This window comes from Zootoca vivipara, chromosome 3 (genome assembly GCF_963506605.1).
Source record: "Zootoca vivipara chromosome 3, rZooViv1.1, whole genome shotgun sequence".
Classification (NCBI taxonomy): domain Eukaryota; kingdom Metazoa; phylum Chordata; class Lepidosauria; order Squamata; family Lacertidae; genus Zootoca; species Zootoca vivipara.
Window position 1 is genome coordinate 59541982 of NC_083278.1, and position 21798 is coordinate 59563779.

Sequence of the window (21798 nt, forward strand, 5' to 3'; positions counted from 1 at the left end):
AACCAATGTAAATAACTGGCTCCGGTCCATTTTTGCTATGGAGAACATTCCTAGCATGTGGAGATGGTGTTCATCCCTAAATGAGTCAGGGAACTTTGAATGTATATTTTGCTTCTCGCCACCCCCACCCCCCAAAATGCAATTCTGCAGGAGGGGCACATGTTCCCTTTGCATTTTAAGAGAGGGTGTTGAAAACTTAAACTATTTGGTCTGCAATCCACAAAACACTTGTCGGTGCTGCTTCTCAGACTGAAAACATTTAATATGCGGGTCGCTCTCCGAGAGCAACTCGAGCACCAGAAGTTTCGCCCGCGTTTCTGCTTCTAGGGGCCACTTTCCTCACAGAGGAGCCTCAGAATATGAGAATATGCGGAGGAACACGAGCCAGCAAGGCGCCCCCGCGCATTCTATAGTACGCGGGGGGGGGGGCACATCTGCGCTCCTAAAGGGGGCGATGCACTCCTCGCAAAGTTGGGAGTGGGAGGAAAAGAGAGCAAAGACGCGCGAATGCCTTCGGCTTTCAAAGAGCCCTTGTCATCTCGGGCGCCCCCCCCCCTTCCCCTCCTCCAGCTTGAGGCATATGACAATCTGCCATTAGCTCACTCCCGCATTCCCCAGAGCTTGGGGGCCAGCCAGCCAGCACAACAAGCAGCATCTGACACCAAGCGGCACTGCAGGGCGAGGGGGAGCGCGCGCCCGTTTCCCGCCCACCGCCGTCGCGAGCAAAACAGCCACCGCCCCTTTCGCTCCTCGAGTCGCCTCCCACCCGCCCGCGGGCGCACCCTCTCACACGTGCGGAGCTGCTCCTTTGAGGGCAGCCAATCCGGACGCCTCCCGTAGGCTGGCTGGAAAGGCGGCCAAGTGCCCCCCCCAATGCCGTCAGCGGCTCTTCCTCACAACTTTGCAAGAGCTGCGTGGGGGGGGGGGTTGTTTGCTCCTCTCCTTTGCAAGCATCATGTCCCAGGCCGCCTCCCCTCCCCGCCCTGGGTGTTTCCGACGCCACGGAGAGCGTCGCCTGAAATGTTGTTACACAAGGCGCAGGGGCTTTATGCAAGCAGAGCGAGGAAGAGACAAGGCAGGAGGCGAGCCGAGAGCGAAGGGGAATATGGGTAGAGGGGATGCGGCGGGGGGATTTGAAAGGGCAACGAGGGTTTTTTTTTGGGGGGGGGAGGTTGCGATCTGCTTTAGGGAAGCTGCGCCTAAAAAAATAAAAATACTAGGCGCAGCTTCTTGCAATACATTTCCATAGCGGGGGAAATGTTTGCACCAGTTGCCTTTCTGCATACCCCGTTGAATACAACAGGACCGGCTCTGAGGGAAGAGCTGTGCAGGTGCACATGCAGGATGGGGAAGGGAAGCTCTAACGTCGTTCCTTTTCTCCACCCAGGATGCTGAAGACTATAAAACAAGCCCTCTTCTCTACTGGGCTGGAGATGCCCAAATGGACAGCACTGCCAAACCAGGTGACCAGCGTTTATGGTTGTTTTGTTTTTTAATGACTGGAAGGTGACTTTCCGCTTAATCCTTGATCGCGTTCAGTAAGTGGAAGGGGAAGAGATTTGCACCTGTGCATACATACACGCGGTCCTGAGCGGAGTCCTAAACACAAAGTGCTTGACTAAATATGTGATCGAGTGGCAGACACCTAAGCAGGGGTTCATTACATATGAGAGTTCCCTATTGCTGCTGGAAATATTACTGTTGCCCAAAAGTCTAAATTTTGTGTTCAGCCAGACTTCACTGGAAGATGCAAGCACTAATGCAAGTATCCCAGGGAAAATAACATGAAAACATCCAACAGGCATAATTTAATATACCATTGCCCCCTCCTCTGGGTATTATCCTAAGCCCCTCACTGCTGACTCCACATTTTGTCTATGTATTGACATATGTAGTAAGTGGATGTAAAGGTGTTTTTTTTAAATGCACAAGGAGTGCTTTGAAAGCAAAGTTAAGAGGTACTGTGGTTGAGTAAATGAGTTTGATTAACCTACTATTTTTGAAAATACCTTCAGATTGCTATTTAAATCTATATCATTGGTTAAGGAAAACCTTGCATTACTGAGAGAACCTGAAGTTTGAACTCTGTTAACATAGCTACATACTGCAATCATTTCTGAAGATTTAATGTTAGGAAATCGTTCATCTCAGTCCACCATGTATTTTTTCTTGGTAAAAATAAATCTTTACAAATACATTTTAAAAATGTTAAATGTTGCAGGTTTAAAAGTTCTTAACATGTTTAATCATCAGTGGCTCCAGGAAATATATCTGTTCAGAAACAAATTTTAATGCTGAGCTCTTCTAGGACAAAAGATTGTGAACTTTGGTTTATAATCCTTCTAACTGTGTGGTCTTCAGCCTTTGAAGCTGGAAAACAGTGGGCTAGGAAAGCAAAGAGGGAGAAATGCATGATAAGGTGCTGTGAGACGAAAGCTAGCACTTACATACTGATACCTGGCCAGATATTTGGATCCTATTCTCAAGTTGATCAGCTGATTGAGTATTGCAACATTAGCAGGAGCAGTTCCTTATTGCCAAAGTAAACAAGCTCATGTAACATTTCTCCCAACTTTTTTTAAAAAAGAAAATCAGCTGGGGTTGGGGAGGGGGAAGACTGCTGGGGTGAAGAACAACGGAACCCTCTTCCCTCTGCAGGGGCCTTGCTATGTATTTAAAAGATCTGAGAGTGCAAGGCAGTAGCTCCCCACCCTCCCTATTCAGGAGAAATGGGGTCGTGGGGGGTATGGGGGGGGAGCTGAGTGTTAAGAAATGTTCAGCTGGCACATGCTCTTGTTTTTTTAGATGCTTTCAGGGGATTTCCCAAATTACCATGTTGCTTCTGCTATTTCTTTTACTGGGCTGGATGAATTTTGATTTTGATTTTGATTAATTGTTAGTGGTTTTATAAACTACCTCAAAGACTCTGTCACAAAAAGGCAGAGTGCCTATACTTCAAACAAATTTTAGACCAGGATTCAAATCTCCACTCACCCCGTGAAGCTCACTGTGTGACCTTGGGTCAGTCACTGCCTCTCGGCCTAACCTCCCTCACAGGACTGTTGTGGGAAGTAATTAAGGAGCAGGGAAAACCTTAGGGGAAAATGTGGGATATAAATAAGTAAATATTCTCCAGGATTTGTCATTGGTCCCCTTAAGACATACCAGGAGGGCAACTGTTGCATTAAGGGAGCCCCACCTGTTAAGGGGCAGCTGGTTCTCCTCCAGGCTCCCTGATTACTGCTTCCCTTTTTCTTCAAACCATTGATTGCCATGCAAAACTGCCAGTGGCAACCCAAACAGTCAAGCAGATTGTGGTCTTCCAGCAAGATGGATGAAGAAAAAACTCTGTGGCACATTTATTCCTCCCCCTCCTGCCCAAATACACTTAAGGACTGAACCTGGCATTACCATGTTGCTTACCATGATGCTGCAGCAGAAAAGTCTTCAAAGACTTACAAAGTTCTTCAGCAGCTGTGCTGGTGGGCCCAGTGCTTTCCTTTATAGTGTTGGGGGTGAAGTGGTTGCAGTCACTGTTGCAGCCACCATCTTCCTTATTTCTCAATGCTGCTAAGCTCTGTGGCCTCTCCTGCCCCCAAATATACATACATATTTCATTTATTTACTACTCTATATATACCATATTTCCTCCAAGGCGGCAAACATAGTTCTCCCACTGTCCATTTTATTCTCACAACCACCCTGGGACAAGACAATACGTTTTTTTAAATAAAGAACCTGGGACACTTAAAGATGACTTGATTATCTGGAGTTAACAGTGCCTGGGGCTAGTGATAATTTCGCCACTCAAAAATGGTCTTCTACGAGCTGCTTTTCCATCATGGAGAACAGTGAGCTTTCACTATTTAGTTGAAAAAACAGCAGGAAGGCCATTTTGAAAGGGAAACTGACCAGAGATGAAAAAGTTAATCAGCCCCCCCCCCCCAATTCAGTTGCTCTGGGTGGCAACCTCCTATTACTACTATTCATGAAAATAGAAGCAGTAGCAAATGGGATCAGTTTGCAGAATAGCAATGGTAAATGCCACTAGTGAGATAAAATTGAGGAAAGAGATTGGTTGTCTGTTTTTGTAACAATTCACAGCCCTGTTATATCACAATATGCATTGTGATAGGCATTTCCTCTGTCTAGAGCAGGGGTTGTTGTTGTTTAGTCTTTTAGTCATGTCCGACTCTTCGTGACCCCGTGGACCAGAGCACACCAGGCACTCTTGTCTTCCACTGCTTCCCGCAGTTTGGTCAGACTCATGTTGGTAGCTTCGAGAACACTGTCCAACCATCTCGTCTTCTGTCATCCCCTTCTCCTTGTGCCCTCCATCTTTCCCAATATCAGGGTCTTTTCCAGGGAGTCTTCTCTTATGAGGTGGCCAAAATATTGGAGCCTCAGCTTCAGGATCTGTCCTTCCAGTGAGCACTCAGGGCTGATTTCCTTCAGAATGGATAGGTTTGATCTTCTTGCAGTCCATGGGACTCTCAAGAGCAGGCATCCCCAAACTTTGGCCCTCCAGATGTTTTGGACTACAATTCCCATCATCCCTGACCACTGGTCCTCTTAGCTAGGGATCATGGGAGTTGTAGGCCAAAACATCTGGAGGGCTGCAGCTTGGGGATGCCTGCTCGAGTCTCCTCCAGCACCATAATTCGAAAGCATCAATTCTTCGGCGATCAGCCTTCTTTATGGTCCAGCTCTCACTTCCATACATCACTACTATAACTATAAGCAGCTTTAACTATACGGACCTTTGTCGACAAGGTGATCGTCTCTGCTTTTTAAGATGCTGTCTAGGTTTAGTCAACCTTTTTATACCTAACACCCACTCATGCATCTTTCTTGATGGTAAAATTTCCTTACCGCCCACCAGTGCTCGATGGAAGGATTCAGTTTGTGCCATAGAACCCCCTACTGCCCACCTAGAATCCTGAAACACCCACTAGTGGGCGGTAGGGACCAGGCTGACAACCCCTGGTCTAGAGGCAATAGGGAGCACAATTTCATTTACTCGTTTTTCATTGCTGTTCTTGCTGTTCCTACTTTCCTTTTAAAGAGTTTAATAATTATGCAGTTTATTGTATGAAAATTACCAAGTAACAAGTCTTGATTTGTCTCCCATGTTTTTTTTTCCTTAAGGCTTCTGATTATGAAATTCGACAGTATGAACCAGCCAAATGGGTTTGCACATCTGTTAAAACTGTGGACTGGGATTCAGCTATCAATACTGGTTTTACTAAGCTCTTTAATTATATTAAGGGCAAGAACGAAAAAGGTAAGGTGTTTTTTGCTCTACTTGTGTTTCCCTTGAAATCTACTTCCCTTTGGCGGGAGACAAAACACTAAGCATACATTCTTCATCTTCTTCTTGAAAATATACCTCAGGTGTGTCTTTTTGGTGGGGGAATGTGAGAAATAGTAAAGGAGAGAATCCAAATTTGTAACTAAAAACCCAACATTAATTTTAGTGTTGGAAAGCATAGGTGATGTCATCTAGTTCAGCCTTATTTCTAGTTGAAGTCCTGGTCACTCTGGTGTGGATTAGAGATGCTCTTGCTTCCTTCATACCCCCTTGGAATCTTTGCAATCTATTCCTGTTTTATTCCATCCATCCTTTTGTTTGCTTTGATGTAGCTAGTCATATCTTGCCTCTTGCAGGAGTAAAGATAGACATGACAGCTCCAGTGACATGCTATGTGCAGCCAGGCGCTGGCCCATTCTGTGAGTCCACAACAACCGTCTCTTTTTACGTGCCACCTCAACACCAGGCAAATCCACCTAAGCCATCAGAGGCAGATGTCTTCATTGAAATGAGGCCAGCAATTACTGTGTTTGTCAGGTAAGCATGTGTGTCTATAACCCGCACCAGGTGTGGAGAAATACAGCTTCCACTTTCCCTAGCCATTGGGCCATGCCGGCTGAACCGTAACTCCCATCAACCCCAAGACTATCTCTGTGTGATCAACACCATTTTTTAAATTTATCTTGGAAAATGTCTGCTAAGTTTGACTGCCACCTTGTGGTAACTGTATTTTGTCAAGGTTTTATGTGTTTCATGAAGGTGCAGATATAGGTGGTGGTGGGGCAGAAGAAACTGGAAAGCAAAACTGCTGAAATTAGAAGTTTAATAAACATTCTTGGATGCTTTAATGGTGAATATGAGCCATTTTCCCCATTAATATTTTTGCTACAGTTCTTACGGCTTTGTGGAGCTTTAAAAATCCAAACTGGTTTTCAGGCGAGCCACACAATAGTCCTGGTGAAATGCATTTGTGTAAACAAGAGCTTTCTCCAGTGCCTTATCATTCTTCTTTCCCTTAAAAGTGATCTCAAAACTGGGGCCTGCGTGTTCTTGCTCACATATACAGTGGCTGTGATCTTAAAAGCTGTTTTTTAATATATACTGATAGGTTCTACAAAAGCCTTCGAAATCAATGTCTGCATTATGAGGCGGCACTGTGATGGGTGGCGGCACTGTGATGGGCGACACACACACACACACACACACACACACACACATATATTTATATATATATATATATATATATATATATATATATATATATATATGAATGAACTGGTGCCTTCATGTAGGTGCTCCATCCTGGCCCAGGTTCCAAAAGAACTGCAGTGATTTTTTGAGACACTAGTTATTAAAATCATAACCTGCTGTGTTCACACGAACAGTGTGTCCAAGAAATTACTGCCCTAATTCAAGCTCAGTGGCATTATCATGGGATCTATCCATGCATGTGAAGTGGCTTGTAGAGTTCCCCATGTTCCCACAATGCAGGCCATATAAGTTACTGCTATCCCTGCCTGTAGAAGGAGATTGAGCAGTTGCTACAGAGCAGTTTTCAGAATGCTGCAGAGCAAGAATCTCTGAATCCCTCTGCAATGAAATGGAAACGATTCCTGTTTCCTCAGCATAAATGTAGTTACATATAAATGAAATCACTCATTTGGACCATGGTAGGTAGAAAAATTGCTTTTCTGGGGCATATATTTTACTAATACTGGTTTACGAGTGTTGATTCCATGTGGCTTGCCTACATTTGTCTATCACACATGTACAGGTGTTCTAAGAATATAAAACAGTAGTCTCAACACATACAGAATACTTTGTTGTTGTTGTTGTTTTTGTTCTCAACAGATCTTTTGGAGGATTTGCCAATGCGAAAAAGAACCAGGATGAAATACTGGCACTTGCTGAAAGTCTAAAGCGGGATGGAAAAACTTTTCAAGAAAAGGTCTATTATACTGCTGGCTATGATAGTCCATTTAAATTGCTGAACAGACATAATGAAGTTTGGCTTATCAGGAAAAGCTAAAACCTCAACAATTCAGATTATAGCCTTAATAACCATAAGTGTCCTTAACCAAATATATTTCCTAATATTTTCCTACTTAGCCCATTGCCTTAATATCTATCAGTGCCAATATAATACTTGTTTCACAATCTTTATATATAACTTGATTGTAATAAAACTTCTAAGTGGTTTACAAAAATGTAAGATGGCTGTATAGGTTGCTATAGTGTGGCTGCATGTGCAGCCATGCACCACAGTGAACATGTGACCAAACTGTCTATTTCTGCAGGCTAATTCTTTGTCCTTATAGCTGGCTCAACTCCACTGACGTCAGTATGGGAACATTATAGCTTCTGCACTGCTATGCAGATTCCATACTCCTAAGGCACGGGGAGGAAACAAGACATAAGCAGTTCTCAGTTGATTAGGGTGGGGGAAGGTAAGAATGCACAGGCCCTGATCTCTGATTTTAACTAACATGTTGGGCACAAGATTCCTGTATTGCAGAAAATTGAACTAGATTACCCTCATGGTCCCTTCAGTCTCTCCAATTCTGTGATTCTATGTTCCTTTTTACTGCAGCCTTTTAAAAACAGTAGGTAAAGGGCCCATTTCAAAAGAAAGGAAGCCAGGCCTCTTCAGGTGTCTGGTAATACAGTTATGGTCTCTATGGTCTAATTACTAGGGCATTTAGGACCTCCAATGTTGCCCCTTCAGTAATTACTGAATCGGACTCTGGGGTAGGAAACTGATGCTTTAATGGGAAAAGGGGGCTTACTGTAACCTTTGTAATATTTTTAATAATATTTTGTAATATTTTTTGATCCATATTACTTCTCAAAGTTACAGGAATCATTTAAACCCTTTACCATTTTGATATCTAAACTGAGACTAATTTAGATCATGCTGACATTAGTTTTAAGTTTTTGCCTTTAGGCTCTTGAAAGGAGGGGGAAATGGCCCTCCAACCAATTGTAATTTGATATTCCTGCCTTAATGTTCCTTCTCACATTATAGATACACCAAAAGATCTTTAATAGAAACCTATGTGCCATGTTGCAACAGTGAAGGTGTAGCATAGGTTAGCTGGAGGGTGGTGCTGGAGTAGCCACTTACATGGGCATATTTTCATGGGGAAGACAACATGTGGTGCCCATTCTCCAATACTTTATATTAAATGGACAAACTGTGTAATTTTCAGCACATTAAAATATTCAGTTATTGCGCTTTTGAGGGCTTTTTGCCTATGAAATTTTGTAAGGTGCTATTTAATAATTTTTAAGTTGTATAAAGTGTGACTTTTTTAAACCAAAACGTTAATCAAATAATTGACACTGAAAACTACGGACACTGATGTTGCTAAACTGTAGTGCTACTCCTAGCAAATAGATGACACACGTGAAGACGTATCAAAAATAATATGAAGGGGTAGTGTTTACTTGCACATTTAAGTTTTAAGCTCTGAAATGTCGCTAGCCAGAAAAGCCTTGTGTTTGTACTGAACACATAGATGAGCTTGAAAGTGGACTTGAAACCATTTGACGGGCTGTCAATCTTTAGAAAGATATGGGAACGTGTGAATTAACAGGAAAGGCTGAATGTTGTTACTTTCCTATACACTTAGCTTTTTTTAAAAAGACAGTTAATGTATCTGCTAATGCGAGAGATGCTAATGGTCTGTGCAATCTATTTACATTAGCAGCTGTGACAGATGAATGGAAAACACAATGGATGTTTTCTTAGCACCTGCTCCAACAGATCCCTGCAGCTTTGTTCAGCTGCAGAGAGAAATGCTACAAAGCTGCCTATTTCAGTGGTAATAATATAAATAATGTGTCCCATTGTCACCAATAAAATTTGTCATTAATAAATACAACTAATTTTTAAAAAAAATTGTTTTCTTTGTTCTGAGAATATCATAATGGTGTATTTTTCCAGCATCCATAAACATGAGGCTTTGGGAAGCAAAAAATGTTCATTTATCAATTCCCCCCTTACTTTGTAACAATTGACATGTTTTATTTAGCACATATAGGACAACATGAGTTGGAGGAGAGAAGAGGGGCGACTGTAGTTCCCTGAAAGCAACCATTAGACACACTTAGGGCTGGATTCAACAAATGCAGCACACTAGCAGAAGCCCCTGCTAGCTCAATGGGGCCTTCCTCTTTCCCCCATGCCTCCCCCAATCCACTCTGGAGGATCAGGAGAACCCCCCAGAAGAGTATGTGGGGTGCAAAGATGGGGGCGGGATCCTCCTGTTTGGCAAACAGAAATGCTTGTGTTGATGGAGCGATGAGAAGAGTACGACGCTGAATTCCTCCCTGAGCAAGGAGAGCAGAAAAAAACGTATTGCCTGTGCATCTTAGGAAGCGGAGGCTCAGTCATGGAACCATATAGGGCATGATCCACTAAATCTAATACCTGTGATCCAGTGGCCTCAGTTTACACATGGGGAGATACCATTCCTTTTCTAGAGTGTCTAACATTTGGCACACCTAATGGGAAATGACCATATTTGCACAAAGCTTCTCTTGAAGGGAAAACTGTGTTAGAGACCAGCAGGCTCAGTCCCATCTATGCCTCCTTGTGGCTGATCAATTCTCACCCCCTTTAGTAAGACCATAAGCATGTGTTCAGACCTACCTATTCCTCACGTTCAAGGCTGCTACAAACCCTTGCTGTGCCAGGCTAGCGTTCAATATAATGGCACCCCCAGATTTTCAAGTGTTGCATTATTAACTCTAGCCACAAGATGACAAATGGCAGCCTTGTTTATTGATGCAGTCACAGGATTGTCCCCATCCCCTTCTCGAGTTGAGTGAAGGCCCCTAAAATTTATAGAACTAACAAATAACAGAGATGGAGAGAAAAAGAGTCAAGTATTTTTCATCAAAATAAATTATCTACATAGAGGAAGGGTTTTTTTTCTTTTTTAAAAATGTAAGAATGTAAAATGTCCAACACTGGTAGGGCAAAGGCTACCTCAAGAACTTGTATTATGTACAAACATTATAAAAACAGAAGACTAGCAACTTATTCAAAAAAAACCCAACAATCCTGTGATCAAAATCACAGCTGATATTTTAGCTATCAGTTATATTCTTTACAAATAAGAAAGATATATATATATATATATATATATATATATATAAACACACTGGTAAAGACTCAGTAAAATTAAGCAAAGTCTCCTAAATTGTTATGTTTATTTCCCCATATCAAGGAGATGCTGACTGTAGCCAAAAAAGTAAAACTAATTGTAGTGTATTCTTTGGTAACCAAAAGTTTGCAAGTGTTTCAACATTCCAAGTGATATGTTGCTTAAAAACTTTCCCATTTTGACAAATATAAGAAAAACTGGTAATTCCCAGTTTAATCGAAAAGAAAAGGGTACCATTTGCAGTTATATACATTATAAGCTCTCAAATCGAGAAGTTAATGGCCATTTGCTTATTATTATTATTATTATTATTATTATTATGCTTCACCCCATCCCAGATTTACCTACATCTTCTTTACAAATCGGCAACCATTTATTTTAGGTCTTCTATAGGACACCATAATTTCCATTCAAAGAAACAAATTCACCTATGAGGTTTTTCCCCCTTAAGAACCCAATAGATGAACTGTAATATGCCCACACAGCAGTCACTTCTGTATTACAATAGTGCTTCTTTTCTGTTGTGTTTTTTAAAAAACAGTAATTCAGAATCTGGTTGGCCTGTTTGTTATGCTATCATGACATGGTTAGACCAGCAGAGGACCCCCTACACAAACTAGAAGAAACAGTGGGACAACAGCCAACACGGTTAACTACTAGGCCACATATTTCATTCTATCATTCCCTGCTCAAAAAAGATTACTAGGTTTCATAAATATAACACTTTGAAAGCTGCTGCCACCCTGTACCACAGAAGCTCCCCATTTTCTCTGTAGGCTTACTTTAATTTTCTACACTCTTAAAAAAAAAAATCACACACAACCCAGAATCTGAAAATATTAGTGTTTTTTTTTCATCTAAAGGATTTTAATGCTTTAATGGACTGATCTGACTTAGTTCCATTTAAACTAAAAGTCGCATCCATTTAAACTAAAAGTCGCATCCCATTGAGCCACATCAGTATCAATACAGTAGCATCAATTACCACATTCTAAATGCTTGGCGAAGTAAATTGTAGCTAAGCCTGGATCATTTTGTATACCTTACGAAAGCTGTGACATCATAGTGCCTTCTTAATCCTCACCCTTTTTTCAGCTGATGGCATACATATTTCATTAAACTAATTTTGTATCAACCAGTTATCAAGTCTGGGTGAGTTGTACTGTTCTCACTGGAGCCCACATCTTCATTAATGTCCATTTCATCACTGTCAAACACATCAAATTGTTCCTCATCTAAAGACCTACAAGTTCTGCTTTCTGCAGGTTCAAATGGTTCCACATCTCCCTCGCTGATAACAGTCATAGGGCTACTCTGGATCCGGTTTCGAACATTGTATTTGCTACTTGCAGCAGATGGCGGGGTTCGAGACCTGCCGTACCTGGCGCTGGAAAAGGACAGACTTCTTGGCATCAGGCCTTCGCTCTTGGCCCATTCTTCCTGGGCCCGTCTGCTCTTGGTAGGAGAACAACTTGTGCCATTGTCAGTAGGGTCCCAGGAAGAATCTGCCTTGGCTCTTTGAAACCTTGGGTCTGTGTTTTTTAGCATCTCTGCTGCTGACATCCGAGAACTGGTATCTGAACGGCTCCCTTTTTTAAGCAGTAGTGCCTTGAAGTTGTCATTGCTGGTGCTACTTTTGCGAATATTTCTTTGAATTGATCCTGCCTGTTTAAGGGAAACCAGATTTGGAGAAGCACCAGTGGGTGTAACAGGGGGTGATGGCGAATGATTTCGGGTAGGATCATCATCAGAGTCTTTGCGGCCAAGGACTTTCCTTTTGGATCTATGATTTTAATGTAGAAGAAAAACATAAAATCAGTTTTAGCCTCTCACTTCAATGCTTTTCCTGTTTCACATATGGATATTGTAACAAGCAAGCAGATGAATATAAGCTATTACAGAAATTAGTAGGAAGATACCGTGTTTCTCATATTATAAGACATGTCTTATATTTATTTTTTCCTCAAAAAAACACACTATGGCTTATTTTCAAGGGATGTCTTATTTTTTTCCTCCTCCTCCTGCCACGGCCGGCATTGCTGCTGCACCTATCACTATGTCTTATTTTCGGGGTATGGCTTATATTCCTCGAATGCTTAAAAATCCTGCTATGGCTTATTTTATGGGTATGTCTTAAAATATGAGAAACAGGGTACTAGAAACAGGAATGGTGACATTCTGATAACAGGAGTCTTGTTCTGAACTGTATTCTCCAGTACAGAATGGAATTAATCCAATTTACTTGCAAGTTACAATATTTCTTTTCCCATTAATATTTTGCAAAGCAAATATTTCAATCTTGCTAAATTGTATTTTCTTAATTAAAACAGCTTTCCAATATAGTAGCGTCCTTCAAATTAACATATTCTAGCTATACTTGTCAAGGTGTTCCAAATGAAATTGCCAAAGGGAGTGAAATTAATGAATCCTAAATGAAATCCACATGCTCTGTGGGGAGCTAGGAACATAACAAGCATTTTACTGTATCAAAAGTAATTAGCACATAGGACATACTATGAAGCTTCATCTAAAAGCATTGACCTGCAAGGAAGGGAAAGGACATCCCTTAAAAACAACAAATTAATTTGTATACAGGGGAAATCAGAAAGTGTATAGGATAAAACAAGGAGTTGGTAAGTGATTAACAAAGATGGTAAAGTACATGTGGTATTCCTTTCAAGTTAACACCAATCATATATTAATGCCGCCCAAACACTCCAACACATTTAAAAATGGTACTGATAACAAAATAATATCACTTTTGAAGAAAGCCTTATGTAGATTCACAGTTCAGAAGAAAAGACTGAGCAGTATGTTCACTTGTCAGTCTCAAGGAAGAAACCTCAACCCAAGAGTCTTGGACTCTTGTGTGCCCCTTTGTCTATCCAGAGGGAGACCATAAATGAATTGGACTGTTCTATATTTATTTAAATACTATATATATAACTGTCTATGCAGTAAGGTTTTTTTTAAGGGGGTTGCAGAGATACTGCATACAAACAAATTCTGGAAAGTGGGTAAACACTTTCCTGGGTTAAAATAAACAGGCCTAAACTATTTGATGATATACATGGCATGTGTGCCTATACTGAAAATGAGTTTCCAGTAAAGTCTAGCATAGCACTAGCCAAAATGCCCTCCAGATGTTGGAATCCAATTCCCATTATCCCTTATCATTAGCCATGTTGGATGGGGGATGCTATGTTCATTACCCCTGGTTGGGGTACCGATAAAATCATTTTCAAACTGAAAATGGCCAAGCCATTTCAAGAATAATTAAGGGAAGGGAAGGACCACCTTCTCCATGTTTATTTCAGTTCACTGAAAATGAGATCAACTTGTTGGTTTAAGACCACAAAAGGACCACAGCTCAGGTAGAGCATTTGCTTTGCATGCAGAAGGTCCCAGGTGAAATCTTGGCATCTCCAGCTGGGCCTGAGAAGGAACTCCTTACTGGAACCCTGGAGAGTAGACAACACTGAGCTAGATGGAACAAATATCTGACTCTGTGTGAAGCGGCTTCCTATGTTCCTAAAATGCAGAAGAAAAACGAGAGCTATACTAGCAGATAAATTTGAATAATTTTGGGGTCAGCAGATGAAAGATATATAGTACTATGTAACTAGTGAAAACATGTTTTCAGGACTTATTCTTATGTACATTTCACACAAAATACACACTTTGTATAATTGTGCAATACAGACCAAGCCCCTTGCGAAAAACATAGAACACCATCCACAGAAAATTACAGTAGATGCCCTTAAACACAATTGAAAACAATGGGACATAACTACATTATAAAATTATGCCCACGGTATTTTATTCTATGATTCTCTCCAGTCATAATTGGAAGTTTCATACGACATTCACAGTTGAAGTTTGCACTGTGACACACAACAGCATGAAAAGTAAACATCAGCTTGTGGTGTTATCAGTTAATGCATGCCGGTATCCATGGGATGTATCCTCACTCAGTATCTAATTTGAAAGTGGCTGTGCAATCACATCTCAGGTGTTTCCAGAGGATGTTTGCCAATTTTGTAGTCAACATGCTCAGCGCTTATTTGCTCTCTTACTAGGAAGATTGGGGAGGAAGGTGAGAGAGGAATGTAAACACTCTTCCCCTACTCACAAATGCAATCTGTGTCTCACATATACACGCTGCTCTTTTCCCACACAAAGACTAATGTTTCTGTGTATAACTGAAGCCAAGAGTTCTTTAGGTGAATCCATGGACTGGCCATGTGTGGTGGGAATTGTTACTTTTCTCTAAATACAGCAGACTCCTGTGCCATATTGCAATTCACTTCCTTTCAGTGCCTTTTGGAACTAGTCGAGTGGTGTCTTCAGTCCTGGCTTATATATGTTTAGTAATGGGAAATATGTAAGGTAGTGGGAAACACGTTACTATGAAATGCACAATTGTTTGCCATGAAAGGATATCATCCTAGAAGCAAAAATTTTCTACCCTGCAATATTTAACACTACAATAATATAAACTGTACCATATATAAACATGATCCAAAGTTCCCGACACAGAGCATTCCTCTACTCACATAACATAATGAGAACATATTTGTGCCACTTTCAATTATACTCCCCAAAGATGTTCTAAGTTGTAGCCAAAAAAAAAAAATTCACCACAAGGTGGAACCAGTAACACACATTAGATATTCCAAGTCAAGATAAGTCACTTTCTTTTTAGGGCATTTCCTGCCTGCCCCTTCTAGCTAAAGGTATCTTAAAGTATTTTTTTAAAATGGGTTGCATTCTGAAGATCTGTAATCAAAGATACAGATGAAGAAATTATTTGCAGAAAACCATTTGCATTTGTTTAGCCCTGTGAAATGTGTAAAATTTGCTCATCCGTTGAACTTTCTTCCTTTCTTTAATCAGGAGAGAATGATTGGGGTTAGTCTGTATTGCACATTTAAAATGACAAATCAGTGTGTCACAGAAATAGCTCATCTTCAACTGGATTATGGCAATCTATAATCCAGCTACTGTCATATGTTTTGCCATATGACGGATAGATCATGTTTACTTGCCAGTTTAAGCCAAGCTTGCCATGAAGCATTAGAGTTGAGCCTCTGTCCCAAACTGCACCATATAATCAGCAGAGAAGAAGGGGGAAAAGAATGGAGGGTAGAGGAAATGAAAACAAAAAGATACACAAAGAAAGCAATAGTATATGTTAAATCAAGCAGATTTGAGAGAAACAGTACAATACAAACAAGGGATCACTTGACATTCACAGAAGGGCCAGAGGCTGACAAATTTACCAAACTTGATTTTGCTGCCAGCAAAGTTTAGTTTCAGAATTAGTTTACTGCAAAGCAATGAAAGGTGCATATATGAATAATCTATTTTAACTATGTATTACCAGAAACTAAAGTGATTTTTTTTGAAAAATAAAATAATAATCATTAGCATTACCAATACATATTATGTAAGATATATTTAAAACTCTTAAGAGATAATGGATAAAGCAACACAAATAAGGCAATTAAACAATACCTGTGAATGGCTGCAAAAAGATCCTCAGTAGTCCTTGGTCTGGTTGGCACTGCCACCACCTCACTGTCTTCTCCATTACTAGCGCTTTGCAGTAAAAAGCTGTTTGCTGCATCTGATTCAAATCCCTCAGCTAAAATGCAGTAAGTAAGAAAATTATGTGAGATTAGAAACTCGCAATATCTGAAGAGTTAAGTAGCCAACAGAGCAATAAAGAATGTAAATTTCCCTAAAAATACACAACATAGCCATGCTGCTGCCTTTTTCCTGATGGCAACAACAAAATTATTTTGAGTAACTACATTCTGTGCAAAGCTATTTATTTGCTTACAAGGAACATAACACTGACATTTCTGGATTCCCTAATCCCCACCCCATGGCCATCATTATTGTCTCAGTTTAAAAATCAACACAACAGAGATTTGGTTGAGAAATCCCCCTTGACAATTGTTCCCCGTAAATAAAGAAGGCAGTGCAGATTCTTTACACACCATTAGCCCAAGTTCTATTATTTCCCTTAGGATCTGCATGCGTCCCCATCCCACTCCCAAATAGGTCTAGTCACTAAATATACTGGATGAAAATAGAAAACAGACTTACCACTTTCATCCCCTTGAGATGCATCCCTGTCTCCTCTAGAGACACTGTCTCCAATTCTGTTGGAACTGCTTCCTTCGCACAAGCAAGACTGCTCCTCCTGCTTGGGCTGCAGCGCAGAAACACTGACTTCCAGTGTCTCACAGGAGGTGGAACCTGCAGCTCCTCCTTCTGGAACCAGGCTGCCAGAGTCCATTTCATAGGAGCAGAGTCCATCTGTAGGATAATCCTCAGCCCGGCTGTACTGTGCAATGGCAGCATCCCCTGGAGCGATTCCGACTGTTTCACCCACTCCAGCTATTTTTTCTGCTGTAACATCGGGTTGTGGGGGTGGCACAATCAGGAACAGTTTGGGTTTCTTTGAAACAGGTGGCGGCTTCTTGTTTGGCGATACACCCTGAGGCTTGTTGAGACATCCTGGCTGTCCCTGAAGAGATGAGCTTGCAAGATCAGAGCAAAAACCCTGTGCTGCTTCTTCCACACTGGCTGGTGGTAAATCACTGGCAAAGAAATTAGCTAGACTGCCTGCATTTCCAGGCATTGTACCACTACCACTCGTAAGTTCATAGTTACCACAGAGTCCTGGATAAGATCTCTGATTAGGACTGTAAACAAAGGTATTGTCAAAAGCACCATGGGGTTTCACTTCACCTTCTTCCAGGCTGTCGCTGTGTCCTACTGATATACCCGGTTTTATAGGCAGCTGTCCTGAAAGCACATCAGTTGATTTTTCCTGAGAATTCGTGTCAGAAGTAGATTCAACTGGCTGTTCAACCTCTGACACCACAGTTTTCTTCACGGACCTCAGCTGTACCATTTGCAGTGCTTGGGTGGTTACTAGAGGCATTGAAGGCCTGGCGGGATCCTCCTTTTTCAAGGATGCTCTCTTTATTGTACTGTGAGAAGAACCTTCCTGATTATATTTCATGAAAGAACATGGTGCATTTTTATACGCACCTCCTTTTGTGAGTTTGGGGTCCAAGGGGGGTGCTGGTGGAGGGACTGAAGAAGGGACAGGAGGTGGAAGGGGAGGTGACGGAACAGGAGGTGACGAGGGAGAGAAATGATCCAACGAAGGGTCTTGTGGTAGGTAATTAAACCATGGGATACTTTGAGAAAACGATATGTTTATAACCGCTTCCGGTGGAGGCGGTGGGAAGTTGGGAGATCCAGGGGGAGGCGGCAGGTCCATAACATCTGTTGAGGGAGGTGGCGGTGGTGGAAGAAGGTACTCAGAAGAGTCTGGAGATGTAACCAGAGGGAAGCTTGGGCCAGAGTCAGATTTCTTCACACTCCCACTCCCTTCAGCAGATGTATTAGAAGAGAGGGATGTGGAGGAGGAAGACACTGAAACTGAAGACAGAAGGGATGACTTTCTTTCAGGCACTTTAGGTTTCATCTTGTGTTTCCCGTTTCCTGTTGACACAGATTTCAGAATGACAGGCACTGGTGTAACTGCTGTGGGTGTGTTGGATTGGCTAGAATACCCACTAGATGGTGATGTAACCCTATGTGGCTTTTCTGGAGAAGTGGTCTTTGGTTTGGCCAACCCGCTGGACACCTGCGGCGTAGAAGCCCTTGACCCATCGTTAAGGCGGCTGATGTTATAATCATTTAGCCTGGGTCCAGCATTAGCTGAATGAACTACTGGGGATTTCAGCTGATCCTCCGGCATCCCAGGACAATCGCTGTAGTAGCCCCACTGGTCAGCATACTCTGACCTGATGCTGCTTGTCTCACTCTGGGAGGGTGTGACAGTACAGATGGAGTACATGTTCAGGCCTGTCCCAGACATCATGCTGCTACTGGCACTCACCGAGCTCTGACTACGAGAGCGCAGCACCCAAGGGTCATCATAATCACTGCAGGGGCTTTGAGATGGTGAGCTGCCATTTTTGCACTTGAGGTTCAACTGTAGGGAGTGTTGGAGGCTAGCAATCAACATGTCATCCAATACCTGCCCATTGGACTGAGTTTTCTTCTTGGGGATCCTTCTAAGGGAGTCTGTTCGGGATGGCGGCAGAGGTGGTTTCTTTGCCTTTTTAAAGGATATGCTTCGTGAGAGGGATTTGTCGCTGTAATTCGACAAGTCTCCCAGAGATTTCTTCTCAGTGCCATCAAACACATTAATGACACTGTGCCTGGGGTTTCCAAAGCCGTTATTGCTATTGCAAGTTTTGCCAGACTTGAGTCCTGAGTCCATGTGCATGGAAGTGTAATAGCCATCATGGTCCACAGAATATAAAGAGCTTGAGTCTTCTTTGGCAGAGACTCTTTCAAGGCTGCTGGTACTCAAGTTGCTCACAGGCGTGGAGCAGCCTGGAGTGGCACAGTTTAGTTTGTGTAACAACACCTCTTCCTTTCCAGAGCGCTTCAAACCACAGTGCTCTGTGCTGTTCTGAACCTGGCTCTGTGTTTTGTCAACAGAGTAATTTGATTCACTCCTACTGTCACTGTTCTGAGAGTGGGTTGGAAAACTCAGATTATTCCTACTGCTGTAGGTCATACTTTGAGGGGCATTTTCCACAGCTCCTGGACCACTGAGAGAGACTCCTGAATCTCCAAGACTCAGCACCATCGCAGCATTCAATGAAACAGCAGTGTCTGAGGAATGCGAGTGATGTGTTGAACTGGTCTCGCTCCAGGTCCCACTAGAGGAATGCTGTTGATCTTTTGTGCCTACCATGCTGTTGACAACAAGATTGTCTCTAGGTTTTGTATATGAAGAAGGGTTGGTGATTTTACTATCCATCGCGCCCGCACTCTGTGTGGTGTGAATCACAATAACCTCTGAAGAGGATGATAGGGTCGCATTTGGTATAATGCTGGTTGAATACATACTATGTGGAGAGACCATGCATGCTAGACTTTCTGTTTGGTCGCTCTCAGAGCCCTTTACCTCTTGGGACTTTGGCCTTTGAAGCATACCTGTCCTACTGTTGTTCCTCATGTGGTCTATGCTATCATCCACTTGCAGTTTGCTTATCTGGTGTGACAGTGCTCCACCTTCTGTTGACTTAGACAGGCTATGTCTACGTTCCAGGAACTGTAGGGACACCCTTGCCCCAGACCGAGGTAGACTATGAAAACCCAGGTCATTGTTTAGGCGGGAGGCAAACACAACCCCAGCGGAATCACTCATCACAGACATGTTTCCAGAAGAGCTGGACAACTGTGACATCTGGGCTGCAATTCCTTGACCTTTCTGGGCACGTATTCGCCTCACTGAAGGTGGCACCACTTTGACTTCCTCCGTCTGACAGCCAGAGTCCTTGGTGTCAGACTGCTGCATGGAAAAGTGATAGCTATCAAGCCTTCCTAGCGTGGAATAGTGGTCAGGGACGCATAATGAATGGCCACGGAAGTCGTTTTTACCAGTGCCAACTGTTGGAAGTTAAAATAAAACAATTATTATACACATCAAGATTTCGCATTTAAGCTCCTGTGTTCATTAACAAAATATATATCAAAAAGGTTGTTTCCTTGGATGTTTCAAATATGCTTCATTGTTTCAGATATAAATAAGAACCTGGGTCTGTATACATTCAAACTAGGACTACTCTCCAGTCACATCACTCAGATAAAAAACAAACAAAAACCCTGATAGACAAGAATAGCTGTTATTACCCAACCAACAGGCTAAAGGCCAACTGGGAACAATCAATACTATCCTACTAGGCTGCCTGCACACTTCACTTTAAATAATAGCAGCTGCAGCTATTGTTGAACTCAGCAGACCATAATTTAAGTCACAACACACAGGAGCTTATTTATGTTACATATATATAATATATTACCCTATCCCCAGTGTGAAAAATGAAGAAAATAAAGAACAAGCAAAGCGTGTCTCAGTCCTTGTTCTTTGCAAACTATGTCTTGACTGTTGCACCTTCCATTCAAAAGCACCATGGGATTCCAGGAAATTCAAGCAATTCCACACAAACTATTTTTCTTTATTATTATCTTCTTGAATTGTGAAATGTTTATTTTTGGGACCTTGCACTATACCACAGAAGAAAAATAAAGTGCTAACAATTGCTTTTTAAAACCACTGAGCTCTTTAAAGGAATAAATTGAAATATAGTTAAACACATTAAACAAAGAAATTCTAAAGGCCTGCCCAAGTTTCTAAGAACTACTTCATCTATTAATACTTGGCATAGCAATACCTACATTGTTCTTTGAGGAAGAACAAAAGGCAGGGAGAATACTGTTGCTCACCTACTGAAGCAGAGTCTACTTCCTAATTAGACAATGGCCTCTGTCTGCAATGCAGTTGGAGGGAGACTAAGCACAAGGCAAGGTACAGACAGATGTGCAAGAGAGTCATCCCACAGCAAATCCAACTGTCATTCTTTCAAGTTGACCAGTGACAGGAGGAGGACTTGCTAATCTAATATTAAATTAACAAAATTATTTTCAAACTTCCTGTCTTCAGGCTGTCCCTTCCCCAGTGGCAAGTGCTTGCACATCAATCGACCATAGTTAAAGGGTTTGTCCACATTTGAGCATTATTTATCTATGAGTCCCCCATTCAAAGCAGTCCACACTTGCCCATATTTGAATTTGTACATGAGAAGCAACTAGACTGGTGACTGGGAGCGGCCGCTGAGACCACATAACACCGGTCCTGAAAGAGCTACATTGGCTCCCAGTACGTTTCCGAGCACAGTTCAAAGTGTTGGTGCTGACCTTTAAAGCCCTAAACGGCCTCAGTCCAGTATACCTGAAGGAGCGTCTCCACCTCCATCGCACTGAGGTCCAGCGCTGAGGGCCTTCTGGTGGTTCCCTCGCTACGAGAAGCTAAGTTACAGGGAACCAGGCAGAGGGCCTTCTCGGTAGTGGCACCCACCCTGTGGAATGCCCTCCCATCAGAGGTCAAAGAGAACAACAACTACCAGACCTTTAGAAGGCATCTCAAGGCAGCCCTATTTAGGGAAGCTTTTAATGTTTGATGGATTTCTGTATTTTAATATTTTGTTGGAAGCCGCCCAGAGTGGCTGGGGGAACCTGGCCAGATGGGCGGGGTATAAATAAATAAATTATTATTATTATTATTAGTCTTTCCTGTTCACACCAGTAGGTGTTCCCTTTTATGGCTGTCCCTCACTTCTGATTTGCTGATTTTATAATGCCAATTAACTACTGACAGGCACACTTCCTGTGTGTTGTTTTTTTAAAAAAAAAAATCTCCACATTTAAAAA

General features: G+C 42.1%; 2 protein-coding genes across 10 annotated transcripts in view; one reads left to right on the plus strand and one right to left on the minus strand.

The window, feature by feature from the left end:
* Positions 1-917: 917 nt before the first annotated feature.
* HEBP2 (heme binding protein 2) lies at positions 918-8003 on the plus strand. Of its 3 annotated transcripts, none has more exons than XM_035108876.2 (5): positions 918-1109; positions 1388-1463; positions 5149-5284; positions 5668-5848; positions 7163-8003. In XM_035108876.2, exons 1-5 carry the CDS (start codon positions 1021-1023, stop codon positions 7338-7340), a joined length of 660 nt encoding a protein of 219 aa, XP_034964767.2. In that variant the 5' UTR covers positions 918-1020; the 3' UTR covers positions 7341-8003. The 3 variants fall into 3 exon arrangements, with proteins under 3 accessions (XP_034964767.2, XP_034964769.1, XP_034964768.2); XM_035108878.2 differs by having other exon boundaries at positions 922-1075; XM_035108877.2 differs by having other exon boundaries at positions 923-1082.
* A 2261-nt stretch (positions 8004-10264) lies between these two features.
* The window catches only part of NHSL1 (NHS like 1), a 140752-nt gene continuing 129218 nt past the window's right edge, over positions 10265-21798 (minus strand). For all 7 annotated transcript variants that reach the window (XM_060272719.1, XM_035108870.2, XM_035108873.2 and 4 more), the window contains 3 exons: positions 16597-19977; positions 16000-16129; positions 10265-12265 (listed from right to left, as the gene is read on the minus strand). In XM_060272719.1, the coding sequence (XP_060128702.1) occupies positions 11614-12265; positions 16000-16129; positions 16597-19977 (4163 nt within the window). In that variant the 3' untranslated portion in view covers positions 10265-11613. The remainder of the gene's footprint in view (positions 12266-15999; positions 16130-16596; positions 19978-21798) is intronic.

Bases quoted from the DNA above. Each gene is read 5' to 3' on its own strand.
- HEBP2 (XM_035108876.2), top strand. From the start codon at position 1,021: ATGTTGTTACACAAGGCGCAGGGGCTTTATGCAAGCAGAGCGAGGAAG. The intron at 1,464-5,148 runs GTGACCAGCGTT...TTTTTCCTTAAG, and splicing joins GGACAGCACTGCCAAACCAG to GCTTCTGATTATGAAATTCG. The intron at 5,285-5,667 runs GTAAGGTGTTTT...TGCCTCTTGCAG, and splicing joins TAAGGGCAAGAACGAAAAAG to GAGTAAAGATAGACATGACA.